At 37.2% G+C, this 20581-nt stretch overlaps 1 protein-coding gene across 1 annotated transcript in view; it reads right to left on the reverse strand.

Moving 5' to 3' along the window:
- The window catches only part of LOC149828489 (DNAse I-like superfamily protein), a 133827-nt gene that overhangs the window by 38028 nt on the left and 75218 nt on the right, over positions 1 to 20581 (reverse strand). The window contains exons 9-14 of the mRNA XM_090016865.1: positions 12827 to 12919; positions 12672 to 12704; positions 12433 to 12527; positions 11791 to 12350; positions 10864 to 11639; positions 9346 to 9431 (exon numbers count right to left, since the gene is read on the reverse strand). Of these exons, the coding sequence (XP_089872991.1) occupies positions 9346 to 9431; positions 10864 to 11639; positions 11791 to 12350; positions 12433 to 12527; positions 12672 to 12704; positions 12827 to 12919 (1643 nt within the window). The remainder of the gene's footprint in view (positions 1 to 9345; positions 9432 to 10863; positions 11640 to 11790; positions 12351 to 12432; positions 12528 to 12671; positions 12705 to 12826; positions 12920 to 20581) is intronic.

The following is a 20581-nucleotide window of genomic DNA, read 5'->3' on the forward strand; positions in this document are numbered from 1 at the left end:
AGAGTGAAAGAATTACAAGGGGAAAGCCCCTATTTATAATACAAGTAAGGAGCCACTTAGGGGGCTCCCAAAGGAGTCGTTGGGAGCCCCCAACGGTCACATTTGTGACCGTTGGGGGCTCCCAAACGACTCTTTGGGGAGCCTCCCTAGGTGGCGCAAACCACTAAAAAAGAGAAAAATAAAAACGAAAAATAAAAGTAAAAATTACAAACATATTCCAAATGGAATATGTGTAAAACTGTGAAATGACTAAACTACCCCTATGCCTATAAATAGAAAAATATATATTTTATATATATAATTAGGATAATACATATACATATATACCATATATGAATATGTATTATCCTTTATATATATAAAATATATATAAGATTACATAAGTTGAATGATACATTTTAACAGTTTCTACTAGACGTAAAAAATGCTTCCTTATATTAGAATATGGAATATGGATTTATTTCCTTTGTATTCTAATGTAACATGTGTTACTAATAAGGGGCACTTTTGTCCTTGTAAAAGATTATTGTAACCCTATTAAGACTAATGAAGCATTACTGCAGCTACTAGGGTTAACAGTGGCTGCCGATTTCTGAAACCTCTCTCCTCTCCCATTACTTTTCTCATACCTTCAACAGATCACGTCAGTTCATAAGGAAATTTATCATGGTATCAGAGCAGGATTAATCCTGTGCGTGAAGAATATCTGAAAACTCGTGCCTGGTCAGCGTGAAAAGTTGGAAGTTCGCAGATCACGTGCCTGGTCAGCGTGAACAGCAGATCCCTTTTCAGCGTGAACAGGTTCCAGCATGAACAGCAAATCCCTGGTCAGCGTGAACAGCAAATCTTTTTTCAGCGTGAACAGGTTCTAGCGTGAACAACAGATTCCTTTAAAGCGTGAACAGTTTCTGACAGATCTGAAAACTCGCAGATCGGAAATCTCCTCTCATCTATCTCAGCAGAACCCTTTTTCAACAGGAAAGTTGGTAGGTCACGTGATCTTAACTCATCCTTCTTTTCTTTTCTGTTATTTATGTTTCTTTAAGTGTCAATCTGTCGTAGATCTGATTGTTTCCCAAATCTATTTCTTTTCTTTTATTATCTTGCAGATCTGAAATCCCTTCAGATCTGCTATGTCGTAGATCTGAAATACCTTCAGATTTATTACTCTCTCTCTCTCTCTCTCTCTCTCTCTCTCTCTCTCTCTCTCTCTCTCTCTCTCTCTCTCGCAAATCTGAAAGCTCTGTCGTAGATCTGATAGTTTCCCAGATCTATTTCTTTTCTTCTATTATCTTGCAGATCTGAAATCCCTTCAGATCTGTTGTGTCGTAGATCTGAAATACTTTCAGATTTATTATCGTCACTCTCTCTATCGCAAATTTGAAAGTTGTGACAGATCTGCTATCAGTCCTTTCTTCTATTCCTGGTGATCCTTGTCTAATTCAAGTTTCTTCTATTCCTCGCAGATCTGAAATCCCTTCAGATCTGCTATTTCGTCTTTGTCACAGCCTTTAGTGATCACTTTGTCTGTCGCAGATCTGAAAATATTTTCAGATCTGCTATTAGCCCTCAAATTTGTCTGACACACCTACTTATTTTTATTTATCTTAATTCTTTGTCAGTCCTTTATTTTTTGTCCCAGTCACCAGTTTATTTCCGCTGTCAAACAGTCTGTCAATGGATTCTTCAGGTAATTCGGGTCTCTCTTCCAGTTTCCTGGGGCAGTTAGTTTCAGAAAAGTTAACTATCAACAACTATTTGACTTGGAAAAGGCAGATTGCCCCTTTTATTCGGAGTCAAGATCTTTCAGGCCACTTGGATGGATCGACTCCAATGCCTCCAGAATTTATCACAACCGAAGCCAAAGAGGATGGAGGATTGCCGAATAATATTCGCAACCCTGCATTTGTTACTTGGATAAAGCGTGATCAGGCACTCGTCGTATACATCACTTACACATTGTCACAAGAAGTCTTGATTTTCATTCCTGATGATTGCACATCTAAGGTTTTGTGGGATGCTTTAGCTCAGACCTACTCTCAAATATCAAAGGCTAAAGTGTTGTTTCTTAAACGCGAATTTCAGATGTTAAAAAAGGGTGCAAAGAGCATTATTGAATTCTTAAATCAAGTCAAAGGCATCACAGATCAATTAGCCATGGTTGGATGTCTAGTCTCAGATAAAGAAAAGGTGTAGCAAACACTGAATGCCCTGGGATCAGAATATCATGTTCTTGTTACATCCTTATTATGCTTGCCTACGTTGCTCTCCTTTGAGGAATTACGCGCCAAACTCTTTCAGTATGAGATGACACTGAAAAGCATGTCTGAAGCTTCAACTGGACAATCATCTACGCCTGAGGTTCTTGCCACATGGGTGATAGCTGATCGTGCACGAGGAGGATGTGGCAGAGGCAAGGAAAATCCAATCCAGGGTGGACGTGGGTTACTACCTACACCAACTTCCAATGTCAGTTTTTCAAAGAATGTTGCCACATGCTATCAGTGTAACAAACGAGGTCATATCAAGGCCAATTGCTGGTTCAACCCACAAAATCGAAATAGAATGCAAAACACTAGAAATGTTGGTATATAAGGAACTGCAGGTACATTTTGGGTCAATGATGATGCTAAGGATATTCTACTATCTGCTATGGCCAACTTGAATCTGAAGCAGAATGATGATGAAATATGGTATGTTGACTCTGGGCAGCAACCCATGTCACTGGCAATGCAGGTAAGTTCTCTACTTTGACTCCCTATTTTGGTAAATCTAATATTGTAACCGGAGATGGGACTCACCACCCTATTTCAAACCTAGGCAATGTCCTCATTCCTTTGTCTGAGTCATCTATCCCTTTATCTGATGTTGTTCATGCACCGAACATAAAGAAAAATATTGTATATGTTTCTAAGCTTGTTGATTCTACCAATTCTTCTGTGGAATTTACTCATACTTCTGTCTTTGTCAAGGATCTTCAAACGAAGGAGATGTTCGCTAAAAGAGAGCGACGTGGAGACATGTATGTCTTTAATGAAGATCCAACCTCCAGTGTCCTGAAGCCCAAGTTTGATCTCGTCTCTAAAAGCGTCCTAAGTACATCCAAATGTAAGTCAGATCTCTGGCATTCTCGTCTTGGTCATTATAGTCAAGTCTTTATTGAAAAGTTAATGTCCAAATCTGTTGACTGGGCATTTTTCAAAATTTGGAGTGTTTTTCTTTGCCACTAAGTTTGGCTTAAAACCGGCTTAGTAGCAAAGAGGGGCATCTGTGAATACCCCAAATTTTTCAAAATTTTATAAATATTCCCCTTTTGCCCCTGACCTCCATTTTCTGAGTAAATTGAGTCAATTTCAATCAAAATTCCAGTTATTTCTCAGATTTTATTGGAATCAAATCCATTTTCTATATCTGACTCAATTTTGGATCTGGATCCAGTGCTAAAACCCAAATCTGAGCCTCGTTTTTCAATTTTCAAAATTAAATTCGCAAAAATACCAAAAATAATTTTTGAAAGGCTCAGACAGTCGATCCAGTGTCCATTTGGATTCAATGATCTGTATTTCTCGATTCGAGGTTCAAAACTCGAATATTTCCTCAAAACCCGGATCCGAACCCATTTTCTGAGAAAATTTCCAAGGTTAAAACCCGAATTCTCAGAAAACACTTCTTTTGTAAAATATTTTTAAATTTCTCAAAATTAGTTTAGAAACCCATAGTTTTAGAGTTTTATTTCAAAAATAATAAAAAATACAGAAAATACGAAGAAAAAAAACCAAAAATTTTAAAACATAAAGAAAATCACCAAAAAATGGTTTTAAAAACCCGTTTTGAGATTTTTTTTAAAAAAGAGCCTTGTTTTTGAATTTTTGAAAAAGTCCTGCGAACGGCTTTCTGTTATGAAAGTCGCTCGCCTTCTCCTCCTTCACGAGCTCTCTCTCACCCTCTCTCCCTCTGGAAGCATCGGTTGATCTCCCGCTCCTTCCAACCCTTGGACCAACCCCTCCATCGCCTTCTTTATCCTCAGCCATCCTATCATCAACTGTCTCGCACCTTCTAGAGCCTTCCTATTCCTCTTTAAAAGAGGCACGCAGATCGGTTTCACCTTCATTGAAGGATAAAATATGTCTCAGTTGTCAGGTCTGCAAAAGTCATGTACTCCCTTTTCATCAAATAAATAAAAGAGCTTCCATGCCCTTTGAGATAATATGTTCAGATGTTTGGGACCCAGCCCATAATCCTTCCTCTTCTGGAAGTAAATATTATGTATCTTTTATTGACAGTTTCTCTCGTTTTACCTGAATATTTTTTATGAAACACAAATCAGAAGCTTTTTCCATTTTCCGTCACTTTCATGCCTAATGTAAAAATCAATTCTCTCAAAATATCCAAATTCTCCAATGTGATGGAGGTGGTGAGTATTCCTCCAAAGAATTTTTAGATTTTATCCAAGATAATGGGATGCATCGTAGAGTTTCTTGCACGTACACTCCACAACAAAATGAAATTGCTGAACGTAAACATAGACATATTGTAGAAAGTGCAATGAGTATGATGCATGGGAGTAATTTACCCATTAGTCTTTGGACTGAAGCTTTTCACACTGCCACTCATGTGATAAATCGTCTTCCTATGCCTATTCTTGAAAATCAATCTCCTTATTATGTTCTCTTTGATGCACATCCCGATTATAATGAGTTACGAGTTTTTTGATGCACATGTTATGTACATATTGACAAATCCATGAGGACTAAATTTCAGGACAAAGCCTCTATATGCCAATTTGTAGGTTATACAGATGAACATAAGGGTTACAGGTGCTATGATCCTGCCAATAAGAATATTAGAATTTCCACAAATGTTGTTTTTGATGAAAATAGTTTTCTGGGAAAAGAAGCAGACGTCAATCGTGAACATATTGGTGCAGTTGCTAATTGGTATGACCCATGGCTTAGTGTTGAACTTATTTCACATGCTGCCGAGCATACTATTTTGACTCCTGAAAGCATACATGGTGAGACAGTTTCAGATGATGCATCACAAGCAGAGTGTCTGAGATACAAAGGTAATGTGTATACTAAGAGAGCAAACGAATGTACCTATTGAAGAACACATTGCATTGTCTAATAATAGAGAAGCACCAAGAAGATCAGGCAGGATAAGGCATCCTATTGAAAAGTGGGTTAGTTATGACAACTTTTCTATAGACTTTCAGATTTTTCTATCCCAGATTGAAAAACACGATGAACCTCTTGGTTTTCATCAAGTTATCCAATCCAACAAATGGATTGAAGCGATGAATGAGGAGATCGAGGCACTTCATGACTGTCAAACATGGGAGATAGTTGGCCGTCCTCCGGATAAAAATGTTGGTTCCAAATGGGTTTATAAAATTAAATATAAACCGGATGGTAGCATTGAACGGTACAAGGTGCGTCTTGTAGACAAGGGTTTCACTCAAGAATATGGTCAGAATTATGATGAGACCTTCAGCCCAGTGGTAAAAATGGGAACTATTCGCATTATACTTGGCTTGGCGATTGAACATGGCTAGATCCTTAGTCAGCTTGATGTTAAGAATGCATTCCTTCATGGAGACTGAAAAGAAGAGGTCTACATGGAGCAGCCTCAAGGTTATGCAGAGGGAGACCCAAAAGAATATGTATGCAAATTAACCAGAGCTTTGTATGGATTGAAGCAAGCTTCTAGGTCATGGTTTGAAAGCTTTTCCTTAGAAATCCATAAACATGGTTTCTTTCGTTCCCAACTTGACCATTCTCTGTTTATATATAGGAACGGTACCACTATGGTTTTCTTACTCATATATGTTGATGATATTGTTATCACTGGTAATGCTCCAAACCACATTCAGCGAATTAAAGTTTTGTTGAGTATGTGGTTCAAAATGAAAGACCTTGGGGAGCTGAGATATTTTCTTGGTGTAGAGGTAGACAGACAAGATGAAAAAATGTCATTAACTCAACATAAATATACTCTTGATCTTCTGGCTAAAGTAGGAATGACAGATTGTAAACCTCTACCCACACCCAGTGTTGCCAACCAAAGGCTCAGTATTTGTGATGGTGAGTTATATCCTGATGCATGCAGTCAAGTATCGCAGTTTAGTGGGTATGCTACAATACCTTACTTTTACTAGACCAGACATTGTATATTCTGTTAATCAAGTATCTCAATTTATGCATGAACCAAAGACTTGTCACATGGATGTTGTCAAATGCATCCTTCGCTATCTAAAAGGAACGGTGGGTGATGGACTCAGATATATCCAATCTTCATGGAAGTCACCAAAACATGACATACTAGCCTATACAGATGCAGACTGGGCAGGGGATCCAGATGAGAGGAGGTCTGTTTCAGGATACTGTGTTTTCATTGGGAGAAATCTTGTTTCATGGAGTAGCAAAAAACAGAAAGCTGTGGCAAGATCTATCACAGAGGCAGAGTATAGATCTATGGCAGCTGCCACAGTAGAAGTGACTTGGATTAGGCATCTACTTACAGAGATGGGAGAGGATATCTCAAATTCAACACTTATGTGTGATAATAGAAGTGCTATACAAATTGCATTCAATCCTATTCATCACAGTCGGACTAAGCATATTGAGATTGATCAACATTTCATCAGACAAAAGATAGCCGACAAAGAGATTGAACCAGTTTATGTGCCTTCAGAAGACCAAGTTGCCGATATGTTTACAAAAGGTCTCACAAGTCACCGCTTCTGGTATATGAAGAACAAGTTGCACATGGTTCAACCCCATGCACAACTTGAGGGAGGGTATTAGAATATGGAATATGGATTGGATATGGATCCAATAAAGGATCCATATCCAATCATGAGTTTTATTTCCTTTGTATTCTAATGTAACATGTGTTACTAATAAGGGGCACTTTTGTCCTTGTAAAAGATTATTGTAACCCTATTAAGACTAATGAAGCATTACTGCAGCTACTAGGGTTAACAGTGGCTGTCGATTTCTGAAACCTCTCTCCTCTCCCCTTACTTTTCTCATACCTTCAACAGATCACGTCAGTTCATAAGGAAATTTATCACCTTACACAGTGAGTTGAAGGAAGCCGATGCGAGGAAGGGTGACCTAAACACCACTGAGGCTCTAAATAATGATCATAATGTGCAGGTAAACATTCATTTAGAGTTAGATAAGTATACCCAAAGTGAGGAAGATATTAGGAGGAACACAATCCCATTGTGTCACTCATTGCGGCTAAATATGTATTTAAATTTCACTGATATTGTATTAAATTATGCATTTTTGTGTCGCAAGGGATAACTCAAGATTTTTTACTTTTTTTGCATGGTTTAGATTAATGGTGGAATAGGTTTGAAGGAGAGCCTCTCACGTTATCTACATTTGCTCAACGTACATTGAGTTAAGATGCACTAAGAGTGGATACAAGAGAAATTGGAGTTTTTTTTAGCTCAAGGAACTGTTTGTAGCACTCAATATTGAATGATCTTGGATTTGTCACCTACAACATGATATTGAAGCAAAGGTAATATTAAGATATATGTTAGTATATTTAATTTATACAACATGTACTATAATTAATATTTAAATGCTGAAGACAAATGCAAAAAAATCGAGAAGATACCATAGTGGTGGCTATGACATTATCAGCATTGACAATCTTGACATGTTGGATGAGTGAACAAAAGAAAAGCTAGGTGTCTTGAATAATGATAAAGACTGGAGGCAGCCCATTTTTTGTACTTAAAAGCTTTTTAAAACATTTATTTCCTTATATTTTTCTAAGAAAATTACACAAAACCTATTATTTTCTTATCTTTATCATTATTTTTTATATTTTTAAATTTTTTAGAACTCCCAAGATTTTCCCGAGAAAAATCACTCCGAGAAATTACCTTGAAAGATACAGGTGGCTATGGTTACTAGTGCATGCATATGTTTAACTATTCATAATGCGTATATTTATTTTCATTTTTTCTATTGCATTCTATGATTTTTTCAGAAGTTTAGAAGATTTTTTCTCTTATTTTGTATTTTTTAAGTTTTTTGTGATTTTTAAAGTCATTTTTTCTGTATCTTTTAGTACGGTATGATAACACCCGTATCTCTGGCACATCTGATACGATAATCAGTGCTAAAACAGTTATCTATCCACATGTCACAACAACATTGGGTTGTAAGATACCAAAAAAAACAAGGAAGCATAAGAAGCATAGCATGAAGCTCCAAAAATCACACCTAGGAATACAAAAGATGTGCAACATCAAATATAAATGATTTCATGAGTCAGCATTCCTATTTGATTGTGGAAATAACATTTAAACCATAGCCACCTGTATTGTTAAAGGTAATTCCTCGGCGAGCGTATTTCTCAGAGAGATTTTCAAAAGTTGATAAATTTTGGGAATATCTCGGGAATATATAAAAAATTAAATAAAAATTCTAAAAAATAAGTAAAAATGCAGAAAATAGCAAAATGAAAAAAACTAAGATAAAGACCTTAAAATAGACAAAATAAATTAATAAATGAGCAACTAAGTTAGTGACTAACAACTAACAAACAATCCCCAAAATACCCTTTTCAAAACCCTTGAAACATGTTTCTACTTTTATTTCCTATTTTACCCTTTAAAACTTTTTAAAACCCCACATTCTAAAGTTTTGAATAATCCCCAAAATGTCATTTTTTCATAAAACGACACTCGATTTGGGGATTTTCTCAAATTTCACCCAATAGTCGAGATTTTTTGGAAATCATTCTGTTTTTATTAATAGAAATTAATAGTAATTTTTTTTTGTTTTTAAAATCCTCCATTTTTCATATTTTTTGAAAACAAGATCTTTCGAAAAAAGATCATGAAATGTGCAAAACTCATTGATTTGATTTGGTTTTTGAACCAAATCAAACCAAATTTTGAGGCCAAGGTTGGTTTTTTTTTTAAATTATAGTGTCTTTTCCAAATTTTTATCTTTAATAAAAGAGAGTTTAAAAAAAAGAAAAATCTGAAAGCAGACGCAATTTTCTGTAGCGATAATATCGTGAGAAATATAATTTGCTGATATATTGAAACTATTGTGATATGTCCCCGATATTAACGACTACCTTAAAATTGATGATAATATCACGAAATTGTCAATATTTTGGTAATATCGGTGACTCTAATTTAAACCAATATTCAATTCTGTAAGAGGTGAAGGGGAAGGAAGAAAACTCGAAGCAGCTGTCGTAGATCAATCAAAAACTACTTAAACTAAATCCAATTGCCAAATAGAGCTTGTTTCAATTAATAAGGTTCCACAAGAAGTAACAAACAAAGGATAAAGGATAACATACCATATATAGTCAACTGTCCCCATGAATTTTCTATTATAGCTTGTAACATGGGGTTCCCTGGTTGAATCCCTTGTTCCAGCAAAATCCTATAAAAAATACAGCAATGGTTGCAATAATTGACATCATAGTTAAACAAATATAAGAACCATGGATCATGTGGTCGATGCATGAGATACCAACATGCACAACTTGCCTCCAAAAAACTGAAATATTTCCTTCAATAGAGACTTGGTAAACATATCAGCTACCTGAACCTCTAACACATTCAGTCTTTACCTCCTCATTTTCAACTTTCTCGCGCATATAAAGTGATAATGTTTGTGAATGTGTGTGTGTGTGTGTGTCAGCGTGTGGGGTGGGGTGGGGGCGGGGGTTTGCGAGTGTGTCCTAATTTTTTAGAATATTGTGCCATACCAAGTATATCAGCACCGTGTACCATTCCCGCATCCATAACCATGTGACATAGAAGTTAGAAATAAATAGATGTGTCACATACACTTTAGTTAGCATATGTATCTGATGTTGACATGACATGACACACGGGCACTCCAGGATACTTTATGGATACTCCAGGACACTTCATAAACATAGTCAAACCAGTTTCACACATAGTAAACATTGTGCCATTAACTTTATCTATTTCCTTCTATATTATTTACTTATTTCGCATTCATTTGAACTATTTTTTTTTTAAATTTGTCATCAATTACATTACATTTTGATTCTATCCTAGCTTCATTGTTTGATGTTCCTGATGTACAATTATTGTTTTACACACACACGTGTGTGTGTGCCCATATCCATGCCCTAATTTTTTTTAAATTATCATATTGTACCAAGCTTATCCACATTGTGTCCTGTTCCCGCATTCGTATCCATCTGACATAGAAAAAGCTATGGTACAAGGTTTAAGCTCTAGGCAGAAACGTATGACCAATATGACTAATTGTGTTGCTCCCATGTAAATCAAGAAAATCAAAAAATTATTAAATCATGATTTTTTGCTTTGTAAATATCACATCTACAAAGACTTCGTATTTTCTTGTTACTCCCTTTCCCCAGCACCTCACACCCCAGCCTACAAATCTTCCACTTTCACCAACACTTGTCTAGGTTACTTAGGGTCACATGCACACTTCTAACTAGATAGAGCATAACAATCTTCAATTAGGTTGTCTAAATCATCTAGGACGCTTGTGTAAACACTTCTAACTAGATAGACCATAACAATCTTCAATAGATCATTGACACGAAAGGGATTAGTATTTGAACAAAACAACCTAGTTCAAACTTGCAGTATCCACTCAATCATCCATAGAGAAAATTCAGTTCTTCAAAATCCAATAGGTTTCTCAAATAGCTCCTCTGACTTTATATTCAATAGGATTGACTGCTTGGCTTCTCGGATTTTTAACATAGTATTACCAGATCAGCGCATACAATGTTTTCAAAAGATCATGCAACAGTTTAGGTTCCAAAGAAGGTGCTGAAGCATGTTCTCAGACATAAAAGCAATACCTCGACTTCAGTGTAAACACTCTTTATTTGAAGATGGTGTTCAACACAAGTGCAGTCAGAGTTTCCAGATGCTGCCTCTATTTCTGCTGGATTCCATATATGTGGATCACGATATACCCTCTTTACTTCATCATCCCCAGGTCCAGTAGAAACAAAAAGTTCCCTCTGAGATGTTATTTCCAATGGGTCCGGTTTCAGTTCATGTGAAACTGTCATATCAACCCCCTTGGAGTCAATTTCTCCATCTTCGCTGATAACATTATCCAGTAAGAAAGATTGGTCCATAACATGACATGAACATGCCGAAACCGGCATCTTCTCTAAAGATAACTCTTGACATTCTGCCTTGTTCAAACAAGCCATTTTTGTTTCTTCTGAGAGATACGCTGCAGTTCCAGAATCAGATGATGATACCAAGTTTGAGAATGCATCAGATGTTGAGGCATAATCAACAGAAGCAGTACAGATACCTGAGCCAGCCTCATGTACTTCCTGGCCTTCATCGCCCAAACAAGTGTTACATGGTCCAGTTGAACAAGGAGAGCCCCTATAAATTGGTTCATCAGTATTTTGCCAGATGAAGTTATCCCCAGGATCAGAAACTGAGAGAAGAAGATCTTCACATTTAACCTGCACATTCCCCAAACTTTGTCCCTTTGAACCAGCTTTGTCCTTGTCAACTTCTCTTTCCTTTTCAACCAAGTCAAGTGAAACTTCAGTTGTTAACTGGATGCTCAGAGTAGAAGAATTCGAGAGCTTCGCATCATGACCAACATCTAGACAAAGAAATATAAGTTACCAACTAGAGGAACAACAATGTCAATTGAGATCATCAACAAAAGAAATTCTAGTCTTAGCTAATCATGCAAGATATTTGGGCAAGAATGATCAGTATCGCGAAGTTTCACTCGTGTCAGGAGAGCAAACCTTCAAAAGAAGCATCCTCATTACAGTTCATTGCTTTCATCTCCATTTGACTAGTTGCAGTGCATTCTTCTGTACTTCCATGCGTCAGCTTAGTTGTTTGCATATTCACAGGAATTTGCAAAAGTCCACAAGTTGAATCTAAAGTTCCCTCAAACATTTTTCTGTTTTCCAAGGAACCATCATGATTCAAACTTAACTCCCGCACCCTAATATCCAGATCTGATAGAAAATGTAGTCCCTTGTCATTGGGTGTATCAGACGTATCATCCAAACTTTGACAAGATTCCCCTGACTTCCCCACATGTAGTGATAAGTTCTCTCCCTGGTTCTTCAGTTTCACATAATAAGGATTGATATCATTGTTTATTTCACACTGGGCAGCAGGTGTAACTCGTTTCGTATCAGGCGCATCATCAACCATTTCATGGGGCAAAAAGTAACTCATTGAGGATACATATTCAGTGTAATTCTGCCCATGCTGATTATGTGTTTCCTTGATACAGGAGAGGTTCCCATTCATCGGTCCACTGCCTTGGTTACAAGGTGAAGATCGAGCAGTGCTGCAAATGAAAATGACATCATCTTAAACAATTGTATCCTGAAAAGCATAATCAGGTGTCTATTGGATGACTTAGGTTTAACCTGTGCAAATTGCGGTCATAGTTTAAAACTGGTGCACCTACATGGGCAGAGGACTGCCCTGATATCTCATTCCTGGCAAGTCCAGACAATTCTAACTGCAGCAAATGATCATTGGTAGGCCGCATTATGCATGGAAGAGATGCACAAATTTAATCAGGAAATAGGAAGGGGAAATAAAACATAACAATATTTATTTCCTTGGATAAATTAAGTACAATTACAGGAGAACAAGCATTTACCTTTTGTTGAGAAATGAAGTTGTACAATGGGCTCTGAAAAAGGAGAAGAAAAATAATCAAGCAAGGGAAAAGAAACCTCAGCTATCCAATTGCAATCTAATACACAAATATATAATCCCATGTATTTCATAAGTATACAAAAATTATTGTTGTGCCTTAGGAGTGCAATTGAAATCGCCACATATAACAACAGGAGCATCATTCCAAAGCCTTGAGATAGCATGTGCGCGATTTAGCAGCACCCTGACCTGATGACATGGATAAACATAAGTTAGTTGCATGTGAATCTCACAAAGCATCCACTGAAAGATAATAAACTTGCAAAAGGTTATAAGAATCATGGAAGCTCAGAAGGAAACACTTTTTTAAGAAGGAAACAAATAATTTTCATACTTTTCAGATGAAATGTTAATATTACACTTTAAAAACCTTTTAGCAGGCCCTTCTTTCCTAAAGCCCTAAAGTTTAAAAAGTAAAACCTTTTGACTATCAAATTTTTAAATGTCACATTTCAGTTTGAGAGTGTTAGACAAAAGAAATAAATTTTCGGTATCTGAAGATTTTCAGAGTTACTTGCACAGGAAGAAAAAAAGAGAATAGAAGAATACGGCTAGCCTTCAGAATCACGTTTCCCCAATACGGGAATGTGTGATGCTCTTTCCATTATATATTAACCATGATGCTAATTTACAACAATAGTCCCATACATAAGACATGATACATATATATAATTGACAAGGGCAGTAAAGGAATACAAGAGCAGAGTTACCGGAAGCGCCTAGGCAAAAGGGGGAGCGCGCTTCCCCGAAGCGCGCTTCGGAAGCGCGAAACGTTGCGCTTCCGAAGCGTGAGGGGAAGCGTCCCCCTTTTTTGGGAAGCGCGCTTCCCTTTTATGGGAAGCGCGTCCCCCTTTTATGGGAAACGCGCTTCCCATAAATGGGAAGCGCGCTTCCCCCACGCTTCCCCCACGTTTCCCCCACGCTTCCCCATTTTTTCATTTTTTTCGCTTCCCCTCGCTTCCGGTTCGCTTCCTAGGTCGCTTCCGGTTCGCTTCCTAGGTCGTTTCCGAGACGGTTCGGAATTTTCTTCTAAGTGGTCCCACGCTTCCCCGCTTCCTAAATTTTTTAAAGTGCCTCGCTTCCCGCTCCCGCTTCCCGTATCGCTTCCCGCTCCCGCTTCCTCGACTGGTAACTCTGTACAAGAGTATTAATAACAATACAGCAGCACATGTCAAAATAAACAGGATTGGATCCAGGTCTGAATCACATTGGATCTGAAACAGTTCAGACCCAAGTGACGCCCCAACCACTTCTCAATAGCCTCCATCAAGTTGTACACGGTCTTCACCATGGACAACTTGTTCTTCAGAATCCAGATACCAAAACCTCTGCATTGTTAGGCCCTTTGTGAAAATATTTGTGATTTGATTCTCTGTTCACCATGGACAACTTGTTCTTCCAACTCCCCATCTTCAATTTTCTGCCTAATAAAATGTTGATCAGCCTTTATATGCTTCGTTTCACCATGCTGAATGGGATTTAACGATAGTTTGATTGCACTTTGATTATTACAAAACAATATCAACCTCAACATTGTTTCTCCTAACTCAGTCAACAAAAACATGATCCAAGTTCATTTTGAAGTGAGTGTTGTCATAGCCCTATACTCAGCTTCAGTGCTTGACCTGGCAACAACTCTTTGTTTCCGACAACTCCAAGATACCAAGTTTCTACCAATAAAAAACACAATAGCCAAAAATGAATCTGCTCTCGTCTGGATCTCCAGTCCAATCTGCATCAAAAAATGCCATCAGCTTTAACACGTCCTCTACCCGTGATCTCCTTTTATATACCAATCCATCTCCTGTGGTACCTTTCAAGTACCTCAAAATTCTTTTTGTTGTTACCATGTGACTAACCTTTGGCTCATGCATGAATTAAGACACCTGAATAGCAACATATCCAAGGTAACACCGGTTGGACTATTTGCAATTTGTTCCACTTGACCAAGCCTTTTGATGTCCTTGATTCTCGCCATCCTGTTTTGGGTTGCATTCACTTCTGGGTTATATTTGGGGTCATCTTTGAACAAATAATTCACCTTTATGTGCCCAAGCTTCTTACACAAATAGCAGGTAGGAATCTCACGTCCTCCTTGGTTATTCATTAGAGGAGGTATATTTAGTGTAGGCAACAAAGCATGTCCACGTGCATTATTTCTTCCATGGCCTCTACCTCTAGAAAAACCACGACCTCTTACACGGGAAGAACCCGTGAAAAGAACATCATGTGTATCACCTTGACCTTTGTTGGCATCAAGACATGACAACGTGGTAGCAAGTAAATGATATTCTGAACCTAACCCATTGAGGGTTTGCTGCAGCATGTGATGTGACCCACACTCTCCATGTCAAAATCCTATACGTATTTGCGACATAGTTGCATGTATCATACCATATCGTACAATACATATTGTTACTTGTGTTTTGCGATACAATACATACTCGTATTGTATCATATGATACAATGTCTACATCATTTTTCCCAGTAAACGAGTTAAATCAATCCTACAATTAAAAATGATTAGGTCAAAAGTGAAATAGGGCTTTTAAAATCAATATAGCATAAATCGAACCATAGGAATACGATCCTATGATTGATATATATCAAGGTTGTCTATATCGTACGATACAGCACGATACGTATCATTATTTTTTGACTTAACGATACGATACACACTTGTATCTCGTACCCATATCTCGTGTATCGTACGATACACCCCGTATCGTACGATACGGGTGTAGCGCACTTAAAAAGACCCAAAACTTACACTTTTTTGTTTTGGGTTTAAAAGCCCTCTTAAGGGCCGACTTCTACACGTGTAGAGGCTCTTAGAAGGGAACCCACACACCCTAGATTCTGTGAGATCGATTTTGGGGGGGCGATTCTTGCGCAAAGGAGAGGGCTTTTGCAATTTTCTCAAGAGTGCATTTCCACCCATTTTCCACTCAAGGAAGTGAGTTAAGCTAAAAATCCATATTTTTTGCTTGTTATTGAGTGTTTTGGGGAGAATATGACATCGAAAGATTCGGCATGGCAATGGTAAACTCAAGTAACGAATGGAAACCGATTAAGAATCAAATGCAACTATTGCCAAAATAGTTTTTTAGGTGTTATATCTCGATTGAAGCATCATTTAGATGTAACACATCATAATGTTGTCACATACACGTCAAGAAAATTGTCGGATGCCGTAAAATGGCAATGCCAGCAATTACTTGATGATCTGAGAAGAAAAAGACAAGAAAGAAAGATGGAAGCCCTGTGAGGATGTGTATTACGAAGATGAGCTCCATAAGAGCTTCATACTTCTGATCCTAAAGCCCATAGCATAGGATTATAAGTAGGAAGTTCTGCAGCGAAGGGAAAATGTGTGGTTGGTGCCAGTAGTAGTGTCACGAGCACAAAAAGAAAAAGAGAAGAAAGAACAGGAGCAGTAGGAAGTTCTTCGAGAGAAAGACCAAGAGGCAAAGCTAGAGACTCTATTAGGAGTTTTTTTCCTCCTAGGACTTGCTCTGGGGCGCAACCCGACATTCGTACTGCTATTACTACTCAGCATTTAGTCGAGCAGGCAGATGTCACGGTTAGGAGATGATTCTATGATGCCTACATTCCTTTCAATGCGGCAAATTTCTTTCATTTTCAAGCCATGGCAAATGTCATAACCAGTTTTGGGGGTTAGTTACAAGATGTCTTCATATCATGCTTTAAGAGAGAAGATTTAGATGTTAATGTGAATGAAGTGAAGGCTTATTGTAATAAGATGAGGCAGTCATGAAAAGAGATTGGGTGTAGCTTCATGGCAGATGGGTAGACAGATATAAAGTTGAGGACCTTGATAAATTTCATTGTCTATTGCCCCAAAGGAACCATGTTTTTTAAATCAATTGATTTGTCTGATAAGCCCAAGACAGCAGATGTATTGTCGAGGGTTTTTTACTAAGTTATGGAAGATGTTCAGACTCAAAAGATTGTACAGTTCATTACTGATAATGTAGCAAATTATAGGAAAGCAGGTAAAGAATTGGCAGAAAATTTTGGGTCATTCTTTTGGACCCCGTGTGATGCCCATTGCATAGACCTCATGCTTGAGAACATTGGCAGCATGGATGAATTACAACAGACAGTTGAATCTTGCCAATAAATTACTAAATTTATTTACAATCATGCATGGGTTTTGAGCCTAATGAGAGTACACTAGTGGTACTGAGTTGATTCGTAGTGCAATTAATAGATTTGCTACGAATTTTTTGACAATGTAAAGTTTAGTAAAGAATAAAGCTGCACTAAATAAATGTTTTCATCAGATGAGTGGAATGCATATCCTTTTGCACAAGAAAAATCTCAGAGAAATTGTAGATATTGTATTAAGAAGTGAATTTTGGGATTCATGCGTGAAGTTATTGAGAATAACTATACATTTGGTGAAGGTGCTTCAATTGATTGACAGTGAAGACAAACCAGCTATGAGTTATCTCTATGAGGTCATGGATAAGGCAAAAGAGGTCATTAGAGATAATTTGAAGGTGAAAAAAAATTCTAAATGCCTATACGAAACATCATTGATCATAGGTGGACTGGGCAACTTCATCAACATCTTCATGTTGCATTTAATATTTAAATTTTGTATTTACATGCTCCCCTTTTAAAATAGAAAGGGAATTCAAGAAGGGACTTTTGGATTGCATCGAAAGGTTGAACCTTGATTATAGGGTTCAAGATCAAATTCATAAAGAAATGAAAACTTATGATAATACATTGTATGATATGGGGAGACTTAGAACTGTGTGAAACTGTGCCTGAATGCATCCAGGTAATTTATTTTGTCTATTTTAATTTTAATTTCAATTTGTTATTTAGTTATGATGTTTTGTATGATTATATATTTGTTATTGTCTTATAATTAATTTCTCATTTTCTTGTTTTTTCAAACTTATAGTGGGTCAGATTTAAAAGTGATGTTCCAAATATGAGAGCTTATGTCGTTCGCATTTTAAGCAAAAACAAGTAGTGCAAGTGGATGCGAAAGAAAATGAAGCGTCTTCAAGCAAATCTATACCAAAAGAAGAAACAGATTAGAGCACAAAAGGCTCAATGACCTCATCTACATTCGCTACAACTTACGACTGAGGCAGCGGTATATAAAATTGCAAAGTTTATGTCATTTTCATTCAAAACTCAACTATTTTTAATTTTTTCATGTCATCTTTTTGGGCAAATCGAAAAGTTATCAGAAACGAGGCACAAAGAGCAATTTGATCCCATCAGTTTCGAGCATTTTGATGAATTAGATGCACGGTTTGAAGAAGAAGCGGAGGCTCTTTTGAATGAAAAAGACATTCAATGAATTAACATGGAAGGAGCACAAGAGGTAGATGATAAAGACCTCACGTATCTTGGGGACGATGTGGATGTCAAAGAAGGAGAAGAAAAAGAAGATAATGAAGATGATTATGATTATTGATGTATCATGTATTCATGTTTTATTAAAAAACTTGTTCAAGTGAGATGTTTTTGTATGTAATATGAAAGTATGACTCTTATAGTACGTAATAGAGAAATAAATGCTTGATAATGTGATTTTTTGTATGTAGTTTGTGCAATTCATCGTTATTTCATGTGATATGATTTTTTTAGAATTTTTACTTAAATTTTCTGATTTGTTTTTAATTTTTTTTATTTTTTTATTAAAAATTTATGATACGTTTACGATACAATACGGTGTTACTATTGGGTCGACCGATACGGGTAATAATACACTACTTACAACCTTGCTATATACTAAACCCTAAACATGCTGAATAATGAGAAACCTCGTACCTTCAATATGTAAACGAATAAATAACACAACAAACACGAGAACGGGTATCGAACCGCGACGAAAAACACCTGAAACACCAATAGGAACTCGAAAAAGTGATTATTTTATTTTATTTGAGCCTTCTTTGTGTGTATCCCCTTTGTAAGACATGTGGGTGTGGCCATAGTGACCACTTTTGTGCTTGTGGATCTAATTTGGTCTCGACAAAAATATTGTCTAGCAAGATCCTTTTGAGTATACATGCCCTTAAGAAAGAACCAAGATTCAACCTTTCGGTTACAGTTTCCCTCACACGAGATGACCTACCTCGTCTCATTCTTGGCTTTCATAGAAAGATGATTAATAGGAGGGATGGCGGAAAAACTCGTTCTGTTTTCTCGTAGTTAAGTAGGCTGATAAGCCTGAGGATCGTTTGCTGGGATGGGATAAGTGATTCTTTGGTACGATCCCAAAGGGATATTTGAATCCACTGAGGATGCAATGGGTATTTGTGATCGATCAGCTTCGAGTATGACCGAGGACTTTCTATCTACATCCATAATTACTACACAAGATGGTGGTTGGTTCAACCCGAAATGGATCTTCTTTCTCAAACGAATCTTTTTCGAAAACAAATTACTTGAACAATTGGTCAAAAACCCCTTGATCCTCCATTGAGAATCATTGATACAGTTGATTCTCACCGCCATTTGTTCCATTATCTCATCGAATAACGAATTGGTATTTACATATTAGGAACGACCTTTTTTGACGAATGGAGATCCTATAAAATGACAAGCAGAGGTCGAGCCACATTATGAGTAGGGTGGGCACACCCACCCTGACCCAAAAAAAAAACCCAAGGGGGTAATCGGTCGGGTCGGCAGTGCCCACCGTAACCCGGCGACTATGTGGGCACCGTGTCGTACCCCCTTCTCCGACGGGCGACGGGCCAACCCCAAAGGTCCGAGCCCCACTCTCTCTGTCTCTTTCTCTCTCTTTAACCATCTTTCTTCCCAACCCTACTCTCGATCCAACGCAGCTCCGCCCCTACGCGGTTGTGCATCCCCAATCGGCCACTTGATAGTCAAACAAGCATGGTATACTTTTCGAAGTTGTGCAGATTCTCATTTAAATCTGATTATAATAAAGGCCTATATTTCTTCTGATGGAGAGTGGTTCATGGATGGTAATTTTTTCTTTTTTTTGTTTATTTTATAATATAATTTCAGACACCCAAATGGGAAAAGCTAATCTATTGCTCTTTGTTAGTTGTTCAAAATAAGGTAAAAATCCAATTTTTTAAGTATTTTGACATACCATCTCTAAATATCAATTATGGTTTTATTTTTACTTGATTTGATACTTTTTTGGGGATATTTTGTGTTTTTTTTAATATTTGGGATGTGCCCAGATTTATGTGAGTTTCCTAGTTCTGATGGTTTCTTTGTTTTCTTTTGTTGAAGTTTTTAATGTGACCGATCGAGAGGGGAAAACTCAGAGATGAGAAGATTTTGGATTGCATTAGCAAGGTACATCCTATGTACATTTGTGGGCTTTAATTTAGTTTTTGTCAGTGTTATTTCTTCACCCCTCTTTGCCTGTTTTTTATGTTGCTAAAGTTATTTAATTTTTGAACACTTATCTGTAACTAGTGCTTTAAATGTTTTCTGTTTGTCTATATTTTCAACCTTTTTGGAAGGTGCTGAGATATAGTTTCAAGGTTATATGTGAGGCGTTGCTGAATATTAAATGCCAGTTTTCTTGTTGATGTTATTGTCCATATGTAAACTGCATACCTTTTTTGAGTTTGCAAAGTCATTAGTTTTTCCTGATGGTTTATTATTCCTCTAGTTATAGCGTAGAATCATGTTTGTATGATGTGAACCAACTCATGATCGACTTAAATGACTTCGGAATATAGCCAAACATTAATGAGTTTCTAGTTGATAGGGTACTGGATTGACTTGGTTCTGCTTGGCTGTGATATGAGCCAAGACCTGCTGGTTCATGAAATACTATAGTTAGCCTTCTTGTAGTTCAAGTGAGTG

This window comes from Nuphar pumila, chromosome 9 (assembly GCF_984573655.1).
Source record: "Nuphar pumila chromosome 9, dmNupPumi1.hap1.1, whole genome shotgun sequence".
NCBI lineage: Eukaryota > Viridiplantae > Streptophyta > Magnoliopsida > Nymphaeales > Nymphaeaceae > Nuphar > Nuphar pumila.